Source organism: Olea europaea, unplaced genomic scaffold (genome assembly GCF_002742605.1).
Source record: "Olea europaea var. sylvestris unplaced genomic scaffold, O_europaea_v1 scaffold2142, whole genome shotgun sequence".
Lineage (NCBI taxonomy): Eukaryota > Viridiplantae > Streptophyta > Magnoliopsida > Lamiales > Oleaceae > Olea > Olea europaea.
Window position 1 is genome coordinate 174933 of NW_019239393.1, and position 19724 is coordinate 194656.

General features: G+C 37.5%; 1 protein-coding gene and 1 pseudogene across 1 annotated transcript; one reads left to right on the forward strand and one right to left on the reverse strand.

Annotated features, from left to right (window-relative positions):
- Nucleotides 1-3772: 3772 nt before the first annotated feature.
- On the reverse strand, nucleotides 3773-4908 carry LOC111380417. The gene is made up of 3 exons (XM_023003974.1): nucleotides 4834-4908; nucleotides 4546-4637; nucleotides 3773-4346 (listed from the first exon to the last, which is right to left on the reverse strand). The coding sequence occupies exons 1-3, from the start codon at nucleotides 4906-4908 to the stop codon at nucleotides 3773-3775; spliced, it is 741 nt and encodes a 246-aa protein (XP_022859742.1).
- An 8896-nt stretch (nucleotides 4909-13804) lies between these two features.
- Nucleotides 13805-18923, forward strand: LOC111380426 (annotated as a pseudogene).
- The last annotated feature ends 801 nt before the right edge of the window (nucleotides 18924-19724 follow it).

Sequence of the window (19724 nt, forward strand, 5' to 3'; positions counted from 1 at the left end):
CCAGAAAAGGGCTGCTACGACTACTTATTGTTGACGGTTGTTGTTGTTCGAGACAACGCATTTCATGCGTGCGTGAGGGGCACGGGGAGATCTTGGGCACTGATTAAATCTGGCGTTTCATTTCAACGGACCAGATTCGTGATAAGATGAACGGCCTAGATCGACATCATTTGAATTCAACGTTGGGGATCGTCTGAGGTCCCCTATAAAAGGGGGCCTTATTGCCATTCGAATGTTTTCACTTTTACAGACTCAAACTCCCTATTGTTGTCAAACTCTTTAGCAATTTTCGATGACTCTCGAGTTTTTTAATGATTTTCAATGACTTTAAGGTGTTGGTTTGAGCTTTCCAGCGTTAGGACACTAATTCCAGTCGACTTTCGTAAGTATTCTTGAGTTTTTCACAATTTTTACTGAAAAATATGGCCTCTGAGGATAGTGGGTGTTCTAGAGGGGACCTGAAGGTTGTTAGGGTAGATGAGCTCATTTTGATCACTGCGGTTGAGATTTTCGAGGCAATTATATGGAGAGAATATCTGGAGACGACCAGATAGTCCTGTAGACACTTCAGAGCATTGGGGGCGTCTGACTATTCTTCAAAATTAAAATCGATCGACCTGGCCAGACTTAGGATTGAGTATAGTTTTTCGAATAGTATAGGTCTCATATTGCAAGGGACAAATGAGCGAGCCTACTACCCCAGGGCGGGGCTCAAGCTACCAATTCACCCCTTCTTTAGGTATGTGTTGAGGTCCTATGGCCTAGCCCCTACTCAGTTAACCCGAACTTTTGGAGCCGAATGGTGGGTTCGTGGATGTTGTGGAAGTATGCATTTTACGGGGTGGAGATGCCCTTATCCGTATTCCAAACCACGTATATACCTAAGGTTGCAGCGGGGGGATAAAACGAAGGGGTGGTATTACTTGACCTCTTGGGGGCCCATACTCCATTCATTTTCGACCTGTCGAGCTCCATAAAAGACTGGAAGAGTTTGTGGTGCTGAGCTTCAGGGAGGTAGGATATGATGGAGGGAGATCCCCTGGTGCCCCTGATAGCGCCAACAAAAAACTTAACTCTCATTGAGTACTGAAACTCCATATTTACTTGCATATCTATCCCTTTCAGTCCGGCATTTAACTTGTCTATTTCATGCAAGTACGCTTCTTCGGTGTGAGTTGTCTACGGAAGACTTCGACACTATTTGCATCGTATATCAGCTTCTTCTGAAGAGGAGATCCTATAACGAGTTGATAAGGAAGAATATCTATTTTGTGGAGCACAAACTGATGGCCTCCCAGGGTGAGTGTAAAGGTTACATCATTATAGTCTATGGTCGAAGTGTTCATACTTGATTGATTTTTTGTTTTATTGCAGATGACTTCAATAAGAAGAGGCCTCTAAAACTCGACTTTAAGACCATCCAGAAGATGATGGCTGAAGTTCGGGCACTGAAGACATGTTCTTCTGCGTACAAAAAGTAGACTAAGGATCTGGTCGTGGCGAGCAAAAAGCTTCAGCCCGCCGTGGTAAAAAAGGAAGAGAAAGAGGTCGAGGCTCTCATGTTGAAGAAGGGAAAACGATCCAAAGGCCCTACTGTGGCGATGACTGCCACGCACCAGGAGACAATCCCAACTGGGGTCGTAATCAGAGAAAGGGTTGCTCCACCGCCTGAGGTTTGTCCGGTTGCCACCACTTCGACCCCAATTCCTGCAGCACCTTTAGCACAGCAGCTCGATCAGCAGAAGAGGAAAAGGTCTCGTCTAGAAAAAGAGGTGGATTTCTTAGGCCGTAATGAGGAGGAGGTGTTGGAGGCTCTCCCTTTTGAAACAGTAGCAATGGCGGTGGCCCACAATAAATATTGGACCGAAGCATGGAGGGATCATACTGCCTCTTGTACTGCGGAGGACCTAGTTTCTGCCAACACTGCGTGCCTCGCCCGAGCCCTGAGCACCAATGTTCAACTTGAGGCCTTGGTGAAGGACCTCAAGGCTAAAAATGTTGATCTGGCCAAGCGATCAGAAGCGAACTTGCTGTATAGAGAAGCGGTGCGGGAGGCAGAGGCCAAGATAGCTGAGACGGAGAGGAAGATGACAGAGATGGATAGTCAGTTGGGAAGGGCTAACTCTGATGTTGAGAGGTTGAGGAAGGAGCTCTACAAGACAGAGAGCCAGTGGCTGCTTTAACGAGGCTACTTGATCACGCCAAAGAGCACCACCGTTTGGTTACGGAGGCTCTAGAGGCCTCGAACAAAGAGAAGGCTGAGCTGAGGCAGAGGGTAGAGGCCCAAGTGGAGGAGATTGAGTCATTGAAGGTTGAGGCGAAGGTGGTCGGTGAGTTAGCTGTGCAACACTTCATTGACCACTTTGAGGAGCATCCTTTATATGACACCTTCGCCAACTATTAGGCCTCCTAGAATGCCCAAGCGATGATGGAGCGGCTAAAGGAGGTTCATCCAACATTGGAACTTTTGTTCTTGAGGCGGAGTTTGGTGGACCTACTGGAGGTCGCCCAGACATCGCATCTACAGAGGAAGCTACCGAGGCTCCCCAGGAGGTGGTGAAAGTGGGGAATAAGGCCATAGTGCCAATAGATTAGGGCTCTTATTGTAACGGCTTCAGCCCAACTCTTGTAATCTTTTTGATATTAATGAATTGAAGTTTATTCCCAAGTGTTGAAGCCTCTTTTATCTATGCTGAACTATTTGTTCTATTATAATTTGATCGCTGCTTTAGTCAATATTACTAACCATCAATAAGCGGTTGAGGCCAACAATGACAATCTATAGAATATAACGAACTGAAGATTCAAATACTTGAACTCAACAATCATACACTAAGACAATCCAAGCGCTTAGTCAGATAGGAATAATTTAATATTTGTCGATCATAATCAGGTCAGATCGGAACATGCATTTATTTACTGGTAGTACTTCCTTAAGTATTCAATGTTCCACTGATGAAGCAACACTTTTCCAGCCATATCTTCAATTTCATAAATCCCGGTTGGGGACTCTTTGATGATGTGGTACGGGCCTTCCCAATTCGGTCTAAACATTCCAGAGCCTGTTGATTTTGATGATGGGAACACCCTTCTAAGTACCAGATTGCCTAAGCGTAGAGTCAGGCTCCTGACCCTCGAGTTGTAATAGCGGGTCATCTTCCTTTGGTACACAGCCAGTTTGACTTGGGATGAATCTCTTCTTTCTTCCAGGAGATGGAGTTTGTACACCCTCGCTTCGTCGTCGTTGATCTCATTGAAGTTTATACGACAATGCGAAGGGACTCCTACCTCGACTGGACTCATGGCCTCGGCTTCATAAGTCATAGAGAAAGGCATTTTCCCTGTTGCGGTTCGACCTGTTATTCATATGGCCCAGAGGACATGGGGAAGTTCATCGACCCGTGCTCCTTTCGAGGCGTCAAGCTTCCTTTTGAAGGTGTGCTTGATCGTTTTGTTGACTATCTCGACTTGTCCATTTGCTTGGGGTGATGAGGCATTGAGAAGTCCTTTCTTATGTTGAGTTTGTCACACAAGTCTTGCATCTTCTTGTTATCGAACTGCCTTTTGTTATTGGACAATAAAAAGTGGGGATGTCGAACCTGCAAATGATGTTCTTCTAGACAAACTTTGTGGTGTTCGCCTCAATGATTTTTGCTAAAGGTTCAACTTCGACCCATTCAGTAAAGTAATCAATGGCAACAACAGCAAAGGTTGCACTTCCTTTTCCTTTTGAGAGGAGGCTAATGAAGTCTATATCCCATTTGACGAAGTGTTATAGGCTAGTGACCACGGAGAGTTCCTGAAAAGGCTGTCTCTGAACATTGGTGAACCGCTGACACTTGTCACATTTTTGAACAAATTGATAGAAGTCCTTTTTCATGTTCGGCCAGAAATAACCTTGTCGAAGTACCTTGTGTGTCAGGGCTGCTACACTAGAGTGGTTACCGCAAACTCCCTTATGAATTTCTCTCATGATGTACACGGCCTCCTTCCCTCCATCGCATCGGAGTATGGGCGATGAGAAGCCTCTTTTATATAACATGCCATTTTGATGTATGAAGTGAATATCTCTTCTTCTCAACTTCTTTGCTTCGCTCTTTGAAGGTGGTAGCGATTGATCTTTGAGATAGGCTATGATGGGTTGCGTCCAAGGTGGGGTACCTTCTATCCACATTACTTCTTCACCTCTGAAGATGGAGCGCTTCGACAGATGCTTAATTGCAATGATTCTTAATAGCTCAGAATCCTTGTTGCTGGCAAGTTTAGACAAGGCGTCCACGTGTATATTTTCAAAGCGTAGGACTTGGACCAGTTCGAACCTCTCAAAGTGGGGGACTAGGTCAAAACTAGTCTCAGATAAGTGGCCATGCCACAGTCTTTAGCTGTGAATTTTCCATTGACCTGACCCACTACAAGTTGTGAGTCGCTACTGGCTTGTAATCTTTCAACTTGCATTTCTTTAGCCAGCCTGAGGCCTGCCAAGAGGGCTTCATACTCTGCGGCATTGTTCGAGGCTTTGAAATCGAACCTGATTGCGCAGTTTACCTTATGGCCCTCCGGGCTCTCCAGGACGACTCCGGCTCTAGAGTCGCTTTATCTTGATGATCCGTCGACAAATAGCTTCCAAGTTGGGGGCTCTACTGAATCCATTGTTGCCTCCATTTCCATGGCTTTGGCAAACTCGGCAACGAAATCCATGAGGGCCTGGCCCTTGATGGCACTTTGGGATTTAAACAGTTGGTCGAACTCACTAAGCTCAATTGCCCATTTTAGTAATCGACTCGAAGCGTCTATTTTCTATAGCACTTGTTTCAGTGGAAAGTTGGTGAGTACTTCAATTGAATAGGCCTGAAAGTATAGCCTCAACTTTCTTGATGCGAGAATAAGGGGGAGAGCAAGCTTTTCCATGTCTGGGTAGTGGGTCTCTGTCGGCAGCAAGGCTTTGTTGATGTAGTATACTGGTAGCTAGCGTGCCTCTTCTTCCCTGGCGAGTACCACACTGACTGCCTCGTCCGAAACTGCCAAATAAAGTAGGAGTGTCTTGCGCGGTTTAGGTTTAGACGGTAGGGATGCCTCTCCCAAGTGCTTCTTCAACACTTGGAAGGCTACCTCACATTCTTTGGTCCATTGGAACTTCCTTCCCTGCTTCAGAATCTTGAAGAAGTGTGGGCTCTTATCAGTGGCTTTGAGGCTTTGTACCTCTTTTGGATTCTGGGGTGACTTCATCTTTAACAAGGCTTTTATCTTCTCGAGGTTTGCTCTTCAACGGGTTCAGCTTTATTTTATATTTCTTTAGAATTTGAAAAGTGGTGTCCAAGTGACTTACGTTATCCCCTACGTGGAGGCTTTTGACTAGCATATCATCAACGCAGACTTCCATGGTTTTACCAATGAGGTCGGCGAACATCATGTTGACTAACCTTTGGTATGTGGCGCTGGCATTTTTTAATCCGAACGGCATCACTTTGTAGCAGTACAATCCTCGGTTTGTGATGAAAGATGTGGCCTCTTCATCAGGTCGAAACATGGGTATTTGGTTATACCCTGAATAAGCATCCATGAAGTTCAGAAGTTCGTGTCCAGTGGTGGAGTCCACTAGTTGTTCTATCCTTGGGAGGGGAAAGTTGTCCTTTAGGCAAGCTTTGTTCATGTTGGTGAAGTCAACGCACATCTTCCATTTCCCACTGGACTTCTTTACAAGCACTGGGTTGGATATCCACTTCGGATAAATGGCTTCTCTGATGAAGCCGTTGTGACTTAGCTTGTCGACCTCTTCCTTCAGCACCTCATATCTTTCTGGGTTGAGTGCTCGCATCTTTTGTCGATGCGATGTGCAAGTGGGGTTGATGTTCAAGTGTTGGCAGCTGACCCTTGGATCTATTCCCACCATGTCTTCATGCTTCCTACGAAGACATCCAAATTCCTTTTCAGGAAATTCATCAGATCTTCTTTCGTCTTAGGGGGCAAAGCTTTCCCTATTTGCAAGACCTGATTGGGATATTGGGAGTTGGCAAGAAAAGTCTCGAGCTCTTCTAGAGGAGTTGCATTTAGCTCAGATTCGATGATCCGAGAGTCTAATTCATCAAGAGGGTACCCTTCTTCAGGGGCTTCGATCATGTCGACGTCTTCCTCCTCTTCGAGGATTTGCCTTTGTTCAGGGGTGTCAAGTATCTCTATATCCGTGTTGACTTCATTTGTTGCATCGATTATCACATTCACAGTGCAGAGCTCAGATTTTCATAGGGAGTTGAGATAACATGATTTTGAGCCCATCTGGTCGCCTCGGACCGTCGCGATCCCATGCTCAGTTGGGAATTTCATACATAAGTGGTGAATAGAGGTTACAACCCAAAGGTCCTTCAGTGCAGGTCGGCCGAGTACCCCGTGGTAAGCCGGCCTATGATCCACCACTAAAAATTTCATGAAGTGATGAGCCACTAGGGGTGCTGATCCCATCAATGGGCAAAGTAATTCGTCCTCGTGGGATGATGCTATCCCCAGTGAATCCAAATATTGGGTCGGTCATGGAAACTAAGTCATGCTCAATTTGCATTTTATCAAAGGTTGATCTGAACAGTATATTCACCGAGATTTCATTGTCAACCAGCATGTGCTTAAGTCCGTTCTGAGCCACAACGACCCTTACTACCAACGCATCGCAGTGTGGGTGATGAACACCTTGCGAATCTTCTAGGAGAAGGTGATTGGATCCATTCTGTTAGTATAGGACTGGTTGACGATATACGTGATTATTGGTAGGTCTTTCGCTTCCCTTGTGTAGTCCTTTAGGGCATTTCTAGTAGTGTCCCCAATGTGGGGTCCCCCAATGATTGTATCAATCTCACGGATAGTATCACCTCCTGTGGCTAGGGCCTGATTCCTTTGCTTGGATTCTCCTCAAGATCTATCTCTTATATCTCTCCTTTGAGGTGATTGATCCTGTTGTCGCCTCGACTCCCTGTTGGGAGTGGTGGACCTGTGGGAGTGTTCATGATAATGGTCCCTCTTGGAGGAGCGTGAGTTGCTTCGATTTGAGGACCGAGGTGCATCTCTATATTCATTGATGTCATGGCCATAGAGTTGGTGAAATCTATGCACAACTTTGCCCCTTCCAGGGACTTGTTTGCCTGCTTCTTCTTCTTGCATCGGTTATTTGTTCTCCCGGATGGCCCTATTTCAGCAAGAGCATTTTCATATGCCAGCACTGGCACTGCATTCAGAGTGGCTGAAGCCAATTTCTGTTCGGATGTGGGAGCTACTGTGTGACCTGCCTAGGCCCATTGCTAGGTGACGAGGTGTGCCGCAGGTCCTTGATCCATCTGCCTCTGAGGCGGAGAAAGTCACTGAGCTGTACGGTTTCGGTGGTCAATCATCTATTCATTGATGATTTTCACTCTCATCATCTCAACCAGTTCGTCGTTAAAAAGTAAGGAAAAACTTATTATCTACGTGGAAAATTATTTTATTGAAAAATGTGTAAAAATAAATTTTGAGGAAAATGCACTTCTGAAAAATGGGCTCAAACAGAGGCTTACAGTTTAAGTTGTGTGTTTATGGAAGAAGCACCCATTGTTCAAATATGCGAATCTGATTTTTTAATTTCCAATCTCTATCTTAAGAACTGTGGAAGTTTAAGTTAATAGTTAAAGACATTGACAAATAGAGCTCTAAATATATAGTTAGGAGCATGTTACCGAAATGTATTAGAAATATTCCCATGATACAATGAGTAGCATAAAAATTCAACTGTTTCTCTATTAACTTCGCACTAATTTAAGTGTTAAAACAGTTCTCTTGCCACTCGCTTTCCTTGTTTTGTTGTCTAAACATGAAGAATACACAAAAGCTAGGTAGAGTTAGTTATTACGCCTAATAAAATTAAGACATTGTTACATGTACATCAAACTTTACATAATAAATTACATAATGCTACATGTCACTTTATCCAATGGCGAATTCAGCACCTAGCGAGCCCCAGCGGCCGCCTGTACTGGATCCGTCGAGAGCACTTTTTTCTGTTTAAGACAGGTTTAATTTTTAGGTTATATAACTGGTAAATCATTTTATACTCAAATATGCCTTCTAGCTCATGTGGTTAGAGCCCGCATGCATAAATTGGAAGTTGCAGGTTCGAGTTTCCTTACCTGCACATTTATTGTGAAATTTTTTTATTCTACACTTTTTACCAAAAAGCAACAGGAAGGGAACCTAAGGGATCTCGAACTCATGACCTTATGTGAGAGGAATTACAAACTTAACCATTGCAACACTTGCTTAAAGTTGGTAATTTTTTAACAAAATTTTATTTGATAGATTTCATCTAGTTTTAATGCAAGTAAAATTGTAAAAATTCGAACCGGTGCTATTCCTTTGAATTATATAAAACTTGGCAACAATGTCATTTGATGAGTCCGATTTATTTTTATAACAAAATTATATATGTTCAATTTGAACAAAATAATTGTTATATTTAAACTTTAGGCCTTGTTTGATTCCTATTTTTTATTTCAAAGTACATTTTCTCTTCTTTTCAACCACACATTCTTCAATAAAATAATATTATACGCAAATTCAAAATTTTTCTTTATTTTCAGCTACACATTCTATATCGAAACATTATTTCGAAATGCATTTTTTCCAAAAAAAGAGGTATCAAACGGGCTCCTAATATTTAATTGCGGTTGACGATAGACGGTCAATGACCGCCCGTGCTGGGTCAAGCTCCTGGATTCGTCACTGACTTTATCATTTGTCAGTTTAAAACATAGTCAACTTTTTACCTAATTTTTTTCCTGCACATCATCTTATGTAAATCCTTATGCATTATTTTTATGTACAAGTAATATAATCCATAAATTTAATGGTAGACAAATAAGAGGTTAGAAGGTCATTAATGTAGTTGTTTGACTTTGTGTATCTCGTCAAAGGTTAAGTTGACATTAAAAAGTTACTCAAATACAAATAGTGACCGAAATTTTTTACCAACTGGTTATAGGTGGTGATGCAACAATTTCATTAGTTGATTTAACTTTATTTTCCAACAACCAGTAAAATTCTGTCACGTCATCACTTGTAACCCAGTCTGTAAAACTTCCCTAAATAGCATTTTCCCAATTTTTTAACTAAACATATTCTAAGGGCTTGTTTGGTAGTAATTATGAGAATTGATTTTTTAATCGTTAGAGAGAAAAGTATGTCTCATTTGTGAGTGAAGAAGTCAAAATGACAAGTGAAATATTGAAATAACGGTAAAAAAAATTGATTTTTTTGGAGAAAAATTACTACAAAACATGCATAAATGTGTTCTCTCTCTATATAACATCTTAAAATTTTAAATGAATTTATTCATCTATAATATATTAAAAGTGGGGATGGTGAAAAAACTTTTAAATACCAAATTTACCCCTACATATTTAACTATATGCCCACTATACCCTCATAACTGGAATGCCAATTTAATTATTAATTATTATTTGGTTTAGAATTAATATAATATAAGGAATGAAATATCTAATTGATATTTATCATTTTGGATTGGAATTAATATAAGGAGTGAAACTAACATTCAATTATATTAAAAACAAAAAAAAACAAAATCAGTGACTTACAATTCAATTAACCATTTTGTTCTTACAAATTTTATTTTCCACCGACGAATCAATTTTTATTTTTCATTAATAAATTCCTTATTAATCTTCATAATTTAATTCATGCAATGAATTTTTATTTTCATCAACAGAGTAATTTTTAATCTTCATGCTTTACATTATAATTCATCCATTAAGTTATTATTTAATTGGGGCTATAAATATTTTAAAGGTTGCATTAATATATTAATGAATTCAATGAATAAAAAAGAAACTATACAAAGAAATTCAATGACTAACATTCAATTGATTTTTTTTTTCACTGCAGTTTTTAATTTTCATCAACAAAGCCCTTATTACCAATTTAATTAATATTTATCATTTGATTTAGAATTAATATAAGTGGTGAAATATTTAATTTATATTTATCATTTGGATTGAAAATAATTATAAGGAGTGAAATTAACATTCAATTATTAAAAAATGAATCAACGGAAATTTGTGATTTATCATTCAATTGAGTATTTTGTTTTTACAAATTTTATTTTTCATCAACAAAACACTTATTAATCTTCATGATTTATATTATAATTCATCCGTGAGTTTTTATTTTTCATCAACAAAGCCCTTATGAATCTTCATAATTTACTTTATAATCCATCTATTGGATTATTATTTAATTGAGTTTACAAAATTAAAAGGTTGCATTAATATATTAATTGAGACATTCAATTACTAAAAAAAAAAAAAATTAATATTGTGTACAAAGAAGTATTATTGTAACCATATTATTACATTTTAGTTTATTTAACATTTTCACATTATATACATAATTTCATAAAAACTTATACACACACACACACAATTGTAATTTTCCATTTAACAATATCAATTACCTCTATTATTTTAAAAAATGGTATTAATAATTCAAAAATAGTATGTATATCATTCATCGATACATAAGACGTGCAACGAACTGCTTACTACTAGTTAATATAAATACAAAGTAATTAATCAAAATATTGAGTCATGATTAATCGCGTGAGACAGAAACTCTATCGTGTAGGATAGAATCTAACCATGGTTAGACCTTCCGCGGTTAATACTTGGTTAAAGATGGCCTCTGAGCGCTATAAATTAGACCCACTGGCTACCACTTTCTCATCACCTTCACTTCAATTTCGTTGACTGCACTCTAATTTCATGGTCGAGTCTTTATTTTTCAATCAATTATTTCAATAGCATTCTATTTCTGTTCTCTTCTTCTCCACCGTGCCTACAATTTCCGGTAAATCTCTGATTTATCCACCCTTAAAATATCTAGTTTTCTTCATCTATAATTCTATATCACAGAGTTACATTTGTGCTTAAAATTAACAATTTAGTCGTTTTTCTCATTGCCACCATCTTTATTATGAAGAGAGAAGAAGTGGCGGCGAATGGTAGTGAACGTGTGAGCATGGAGGCGATCGGCGGAACGGACTGGCGAAGATTCATACAGACAAAAAAGCCGAAGGGATATGCCACGACGATAGTACGCCGCCGGTGAAGGCTCAGACTATTGATGAACTTCATTCTCTTCAGAAGAAGAAATCTGCTCCCTCCACTCCCATTAATGGGATTCAAGGTCCTTTTACTGCCTTCTCAGAAGAAGATCGCCAGAAACAGCAGCTGCAGTCCATTAGTTATAAAATAATATAAATTGTTTATTAATTTTCCCTGTGAAAATTTAGATGAAAAAATTATTATTGTTAAAGGTGAAATTATAACAATATTATTTATCTCCATTAACATGATTACCTTAGAGCATAACTTTCAATTTTTAAAGATCATATTCTACAATTTGAAGATCATATACAAATTTAGCGAGCATTTATTAGTATTCCAAAAGTTTCTTATATTTAATATTTAATTTTACTACTTCAAAAAATATTTATTGATTTTTCATATCTTTCATTTTCACTAATTCCCTACAAATTATTATATTATTTCTTTCTATTGAAAATTAAAATATCTTGAATACATTTAATTTGGAGAGCCAAACTCACCCTTTAAATTAAAATTAAAGAGTCTATTGGAGCGTAATCTTAAGAATAGATTTTTTGAAATAGAAAGTATTTTACGTTTAAAGTGTCATTCTTAGATGATCTAAGACTTTATTTTTAAAGAGCATATTTTACAATTAAAAGCACATACATAAATTTAGAAAATAAAAATTTCAGAGTATTTCAATAGATTCTTTATATTTAATACTTAATTTTATTACTCTAAAAAAATATTTATTATTTTTTTCTATCTTTTATTTTAACTAACTTTCCTCGTAATTATTTTATTATTTTTCTATTGAAAATTGAAATACTTTGGGCACATTTAAGCATAAAGAGTGTTGGAGAGTTAAACCCACTTTTTACATTAAAATGGTAGTTTAAAGAGTTTTTTTGGAGCAAAATTTTAATGATTGATTATTTAAAATAGAGAACATATTATGTTTAAAAAATCTCTTGAAGATGTTCTTATTATTCAATTAAATGATTTGGCCAATTAAATGTATAGAAATGTATTTATCTTATCGTTTAGGTTATATTTGAGCTCCATTTTTTGGAAGAATATATTTTATAATAGATTTTTTTTTTTAGAATATGCGGTTAAAAAGTAAGAAAATTTTTTAATTACGTGTAAAATTATTTTATTAGAATAATGAGTGGTTAAACATAAATTTGACAAGGAAATTAATTTTTAGAAAATGATACTCAAGGGCTTAATATTACATCATGTGATAATTACGTGGCAAAAAAGAGACATTAAATTATAATTCTAATAAAATATAAAGATAAAGAACCTATTAAAATGAATTTATTATTGTCATAATATTATCAAGACAAATATTAGTAGTATTAATAGTGATAAATAACATTACTCTTTCTCTGATTTTGCTTATCAGTTGCAATGGTGGGATCAGATAAGATACCTATTGTTACACTTACTATGCGTGGACACAAAATTAGTGCAATATTATATGCTTGTAAATATTTTTTAACCCCTTTTAAGTGCACAACATAATTGAAACAAAAGAATTTGTTCATATTTTCTCAAGATTTTGAGGAAAAAATAACAAACAAATGATAAAAATAAAACCTAAAGTCATACGAATGTTTGAAGAGAATTTTGAAGTCTTCAGTTTGACTCTTCTCTTTTTATTTTTTTCATTAGCAGTGGCGTCGATAACTAGTTTAGGGGATGATAGACACCTAATTGTTTGTTGAATACTATTGTGATATATCGTCATCTAATTGTTCAATAGTATTGTGATGTCTTTTTTAAAGATAATTCTAAACAAACAAGAGCCGTGACAAGTACCCAAGTAGGCGCTTGTCACAAGGGCTTGTCACCGTCGCTGTCACAATAGCAGGGCCCCTTTTTAATCCATTGGAGAATGCTGCAACTAAATTAAAGAACTTAACAACTATGAATTAATTAATGACGTTACTCCATTAGAAAACATTTGAAGTTAGAAAGTGAAAGATTAAAAGTGGTTAGGTTTCGAAGTTGTTGGGCTGTGATGCCATTTGATCCAGTCCAACTGTTAGGCAATGATGAAAAGGCCCAAATTGGATTTATTACTTGGTCCATTAAATATATACCTAGAAGGCCCACTTAACCGAGCCCAATATCCAGCCCACACACCATTAGTCGCTCTTGGATCGTTGGATTGACCCGCTGATCAACGGTTGATGATGTTTACTATAAATATCCTCCTTACTCCCTGTTTGGCTCTTGGATCGTCACTTTCTGTTTTTCTTCTTTCTCTCTGCCGTTTGGAACCTTCGAGTTCCTTTTTGTCTGTGTGACCCTTCCTTCTTCTCTTTGTGAGGTTTCTGGTTGATTATCTTTGTGATAATCGTGTTCTTGTGTGATTCTCCTTTGTGTGAGTGATCAACCGAAGGTAGGCAGTTTGATTTCTTGAGTCCAGTGAAGTGACCTTGGTGTGTTGGGTTGTGAGGGTTCGTTTTGAGTCTCGGTGCCTCTGTGATGGTAAATGGGTGTGGTCTGAGCCTTCGATTGAAAGATCTAAGCCTTGATGTTGTGATTTAGGGTTTATGATGTAATCTGCGATTCTATGATTTCATCTATGTTTTCTTGGATTCAGTTTGTAATAGAAGTCAAATATTAATTTTACAGTACATTTATACCTATTATCCATGTATTTCTTTTTTTCATAATCCCATTAGCCTTGGATTGCATTCAACAATTTCTCCCGTAAGGCTGAAAATTTGTAGTAATCCCATATATTTTCTCCTTCTTCCTCTGTTTGATTTTGCTTTTGTTTCTCCAATCACTAATTTGTTTTGGTGGATCTAGTGGTCAGTGCCTCTTTAGCGTCGTTGACGAGAGAAACTGGACCCAATGTGGTGAGAGGAGACCCCGCAAAGCAATCTGAAACCCCCAGGATTTCTCATGTGAGCCACCACCATGCCACCTCCGCCATTAGTGTCAGTGACAGTTCATTGAAATTCACCCACATCCTCTACAACCTCTCTCCTGCCGGTAAATTTATGCTATTTTTGAACTTTCTTGAATTGATATACATTTGTTAAAGTACTAGCGATAATTTTTTTGTTTGATGATGGATGCAGAGCTTTACGAACATGCCATTAAATAAGAAAAAGGCTCATTTATACGTCTAGTGGTGCGTTGGAGACCCTTTCGGGGGCCAAGACTGGACGTTCTCCCAATGATAAACGTGTTGTTCGGGATCAGACAACTGAGGACGAACTTTGGTGGGGAAAGTACGTGCACACTTTGTCATCCACAAGAAATTTACTTAGTTTTGTCGGAATCAAGTGGTTAAGTTTAGTGTTTCTTAATCACGGTTTCTGCAATATATAATACAGGGGGTCACCAAACGTTGAAATGGATGAGCAGACATTCTTGGTGAACAGAGAAAGATCTGTAGATTACTTGAACTCTTTGGACAAGGTATATATATTTATTTCGGCTTTTATCTTAGTTGTTGTAGCGTCATGTTGATCCATCATTTTTCTTGAAGACGTGTTCATACATGGGATAAGATTTGTTAGTTTTGAAGTAGGTTGGTCCAAAAATATTATTATGATCGTGTAAGCCTGATTTAGGTGACTGAAATGTTTTCCTTCATATCTCAGTAAACATATACATGTATAGAAGGGCGTGTCAAAGGCACAAGTTTCAAATAAATAAATAAATAAATATATATATATATATATATATATTTTTTTTTTTTTCTCGTGTTTAACGGCTTAAATTTTAGATTGGTGGTTCAACGTGTTAATCTTGGGCTCATAAGACTGGGTTACCAAATATACACCACTGTTATCTCTCTCCATTAGTGTTTTTTCCCTTGAAAATGAAGTGTGCATCTAATTGCAAGCATGAAATTTGTATAGAAAGCAAATAAATTGCAGGCAATTGCCTGAAAATTATTAATTAAATATATTTGATTAATTTAGTTTTCAACCTAAAAATATTGTACTTGTTCATTTTTTATTATTGGGTAGATGAGAGAGGGAATAAATGAGAGAGAAAGTGAGAGTGAATTACCTGGAAAATAAAAATCACCTCTCGTCAAAGAAAATATTTTCAATGAAAATAATTGTCAGTCAAACACCCAAAAAGTAGAAATATAGGTGGAAAACTGATATTTTTTCATAGAAAATAAAGTCAATCAAACGCACTCGAAAGTCTTCTCAAGCAGTCTTCTCTTGGAAAATAAAAAAATATTGTTAAATCACAATTCATGGATAAACATGTCAGAATTTGATCCCAAAGATAGGGGTGATGGTATGTTCTTGTCTTTCTTGTTATGATTGGATGTAAAATTGTCAGTTAAACACCCCAAAAGTAGAAATATAGGTGGAAAACTGATATTTTTCCATAGAAAATAAAGCCAATCAAAGCACTCGAAAGTCTTCTCAAGCAGTCTTCTCTTGGAAAATAAAAAAATATTGTTAAATCACAATTCATGGATAAACATGTCAGAATTTGATCCCAAAGATAGGGGTGATGGTATGTTCTTGTCTTTCTTGTTATGATTGGATGTACTGTCTGGATCCTTTGACAGGTATAGTCTTGTTGCTATATGAGTAATACTTTTGTTTGCATATGCAATTGATTTGATCCATGGCGAGTCCCATGACAATAGCTTTGCATTAGATAATGGTGTTCTTTACACCTCTGATTTACCTGTTTATAGCCATATGTTACCAAAATGACTTGGTTAGGTGTCTGGATTGGACTTGCGAGTTGTGAGGGATCGATCATCTATTGATGTTGATTTGCATAATATGAAAGCTACTAACTCAAGCCAATGTTTCAATTAATATCATTTTCATCTTACCTTTCTTTGCCTTAAAATTGCATAAAAAAATTCTTAAGTGAGACCCTAATACTACCATTACATATTTAGCACCAATGGGAGCAGTGGATTTCATCATGTAGAAAATCCATGTCGACCTAAATTCTGTAGTGGATGTACCTTGAAAGACCTAATAATGTGCTGATATTATTATTTTTTATTTTACGTAACCTAGTATTACACCTATAAGAAGGAATTGATGGTTATTGACTCTTCATTAATGATTTCAGGTCTTTGTGAATGATCAATTTTTAAACTGGGATCCAGAGAACCGTATCAAAGTCAGGATAGTCTCTGCCAGGGCTTACCATTCCTTGTTCATGCATAACATGTAAGTTACATGGAATCTAATATAAACAATTATTCTGCAGTTCTCCTTTTGTAGTTCTATGTTCTCTAATCCCGACCAAATAAGTTTCTTTTACATTGGCAAATATTATTGTCCTATGTTTTTTCATAATCCCTTTATAGAATTTAGTGGGAGATTTAAGAAAGTTTCATGAGATTTAGAGCTGTAGAAAGGTGCCACAATAAAAAGCGTGTTAGTTATTTGTACAATTGGATAACTGGGTGGGTGACAGGTGTATCCGACCCACTCCTGAAGAGCTGGAGAATTTTGGAACTCCGGACTTCACTATTTACAATGCTGGGCAGTTTCCATGTAATCGTTATACACACTACATGACATCATCTACTAGCATAGATTTAAACCTTACTAGAAGGGAAATGGTCATCCTCGGCACGCAGTACGCCGGGGAAATGAAGAAAGGCCTATTCAGTGTAATGCACTATCTCATGCCTAAGCGTCAAATCCTCTCCCTGCATTCTGGCTGCAATATGGGGAAAGATGGAGATGTCGCACTCTTCTTTGGTTTGTCAGGTAAAGTATCATCGGATCATCATTTTTCGATGAGAAACTGGCCTTGCCAAACTGATATGTGTCCTCTCACCCGTACTCTGTGAATGAGACTTTATGATTTAAAGAAAATGACCTTTTTGCTTTATCTTCTATCGCTATTTACTGTTTTGAGTGTTATTTTTTTCTTTGTTCTGATTTTAGGCACTGGAAAGACTACGCTGTCTACTGATCTCAACCGATACTTAATTGGAGACGATGAACACTGCTGGACTGACAATGGCATATCAAATATTGAAGGTGGTTGCTATGCTAAGTGCATTGATCTTTCAAGGGAAAAGGAACCCGACATTTGGAATGCTATCAAATTTGGGACTGGTATTGTCTCTTAGTAGAAAACAGATTATTTTTGTCATGATTTCATGTATCTATATTTGCTGCTGATAGCATTCAATTAATATGTAAATAAATTCTCTCTTGTTGGTGGCAGTATTGGAAAATGTAGTGTTTGATGAGCATACTAGAGAAGTCGACTATACGGATAAGTCTGTTACAGGTATATTTTTTGATTATTTCACCATTCATATTCTGATTAATTTTTGTCTCTTAATGGTGTATTCATTTTAATAGGTTCTTGGTTATGCTAAAAAGTTAGGTTCTAGCTGTTTATTTGATTTATGAAGAAGTTGATTTGAAATATAAATTGGGTCTCATCTGTTCTCTTTTTGTAGAGAATACTCGTGCAGCTTATCCCATCGAATACATTCCCAATGCTAAAATTCCATGTGTTGCTCCACCCCCTACGAATATCATACTACTGGCATGTGATGCATTTGGTGTGCTCCCTCCAGTGAGCAAGCTAGGCCTGCCACAGACGATATGTACCATTTCATTAGTGGCTACACTGCTTTGGTATTGATTTAATCATCAGAGTGACTTCATTAGGAGTAAATCAATAAAATCTACAGAAAATCTAATACTTGAAATACAGGTTGCTGGCACTGAAGAAGGAATCAAGGAGCCACAAGCGACATTCTCGGCTTGCTTTGGAGCAGCATTTATAATGTTGCATCCTACAAAATACACTGCAATGCTCGCTGCAAAGATGCAGAAGCACGGTGCAACAGAGGATGGCTTGTCAACACTGGTTGGTCTGGAGGAAGGTATGGAATAAGTTGAACTAATTTCAATGAATTTAATGTGTGAAAAAATCTATTATTATTTGCGTTGAAAAGACTTCAACCAGTGAATCTTGGTCATTCATGCAGATATGGTTCTGGGAGTCGTATCAAGTTGGCATACACTCGGAAAATCATTGATGCCATACATTCTGGTAGCCTCTTGAAGGCAAACTGCAAAAAGACTGAGGTGTTTGGGCTCTTGATTCCAACCGAGGTCGAGGTTGTGCCTTCGGAAATCTTGGACCCAATGAACACCGTCAGTTCGCCAAACCTTAGCTTATCTTTTTACTGCATTTTTGTTTTTCCCCATGTTTTATCTATGTCATTCGATTTACTAATGCAGTGGTTGGATAAGAAGGCTTATGAGGAGACACTGCTAAAACTGGCCAGGCTTTTCAAGAAGTACTTTGAAGTTTTTGCGTATCACAAGATTGGGAAGGACAACAAGTTGACTGAAGAAATCCTTGCTGCTGGACCTATATTTTGATCTATTACTGGTTTACAAGGAAGAAATATCTGCTGGAATGGGAACCAATCAAATAGAATGGAAATAATTGTGTGGTTATATGCATATATATGTAATCATTTCTACTCTTCTGTTGAACTTAATTCTGAAAATTGTTTCTAGATTAATTACTTTGATTCGTAGATTTAATGTTTGAGATGTATCATATCTGTGAAGTATAGAATAAGCCCCCTGATTGGTGGAGATCACACATTCTCCCTAAGCCCTGTTTGGTAAAGATTCATTAAATCTCAATAATGTAGCTCAAAGGCCATAAATATTTGGCACATCTTGCTGACAGCAGATTCAAGCTAGTTGATGTGGTGTATGTATCACTTAGCTGGCTGAATTGTACTTTTCGTTGGCTTGTCCTTGTAGTGAAGGAAACTCTAATGTCGATTCACATTCACTGTCAAACAATTTGGGTACAGTTCAAAGTAAATATTGTTATCTTTTACACCGACGTTCAGCCTCTTCAGTTAGAGATTGTGACTAGAGATTTACCTTGGTATGGAATTTAAACTAAACATTGTTATCTTTACTCCAACATTCGGCCTCTTTAGTTAAGAGATTATGACTAAAGACTTACCTTGTTTTCATTTACTCACTCTCTTAATAATAGATAAGAATTTTGTGGGGATCAAATCGGATCCATGAAGTAGTGAATGGTTGGTGATAATTAATGATCTTAGTACATCGATTGACAGATAAGAATTTTGTGGGGATCAAATCGGATCCATGAAGTAGTGAATGGTTGGTGATAATTAATGATCTTAGTACATCGATTGACAGTTTTGGTTGTCTCTGATCTGAAGACATTTCTTGCGATATGCTCGTTTACCAGCAATATATTTACTAAATTGTTTCTTCCTATGTATGTAAATTGATTGTCTGCTTTAAATGTGGGCTGGCGAAATTCACTTGTTTGATTAAGATCTTGTAAAACTGAAGTTGTTTATTATTGCTATTTATTATTACTTATAAATAACCAAACATATTCTTTATAGACAACCAGATACAGGTGGGGAACAGGTCGACGTGCTTGTGGGCTCGATTCATCCTAATTCGGACTATGAACAATTTGGGCTCATTTCAATAGGAGTCAAGTTGAGCCAAACACTCTTTTTACTCAAGCCAACTCGTTTTGGGCTAGTGGACCGTTCGTTTTATAATGCCTCTTTCTTCTATCTACTCTTTGCCATCT

Coding starts and splice junctions, on each gene's coding strand:
- LOC111380417 (XM_023003974.1), bottom strand. CDS start 4,908: ATGGAAAAGCTTGCTCTCCCCCTTATTCTCGCATCAAGAAAGTTGAGG. Junction 4,638..4,833: donor TTCAGGCCTATTCAATTGAA/GTACTCACCAAC, acceptor TGGATTCAGTAG/AGCCCCCAACTTGGAAGCTA. Junction 4,347..4,545: donor AGAGCCCGGAGGGCCATAAG/GTAAACTGCGCA, acceptor ATCTGAGACTAG/TTTTGACCTAGTCCCCCACT.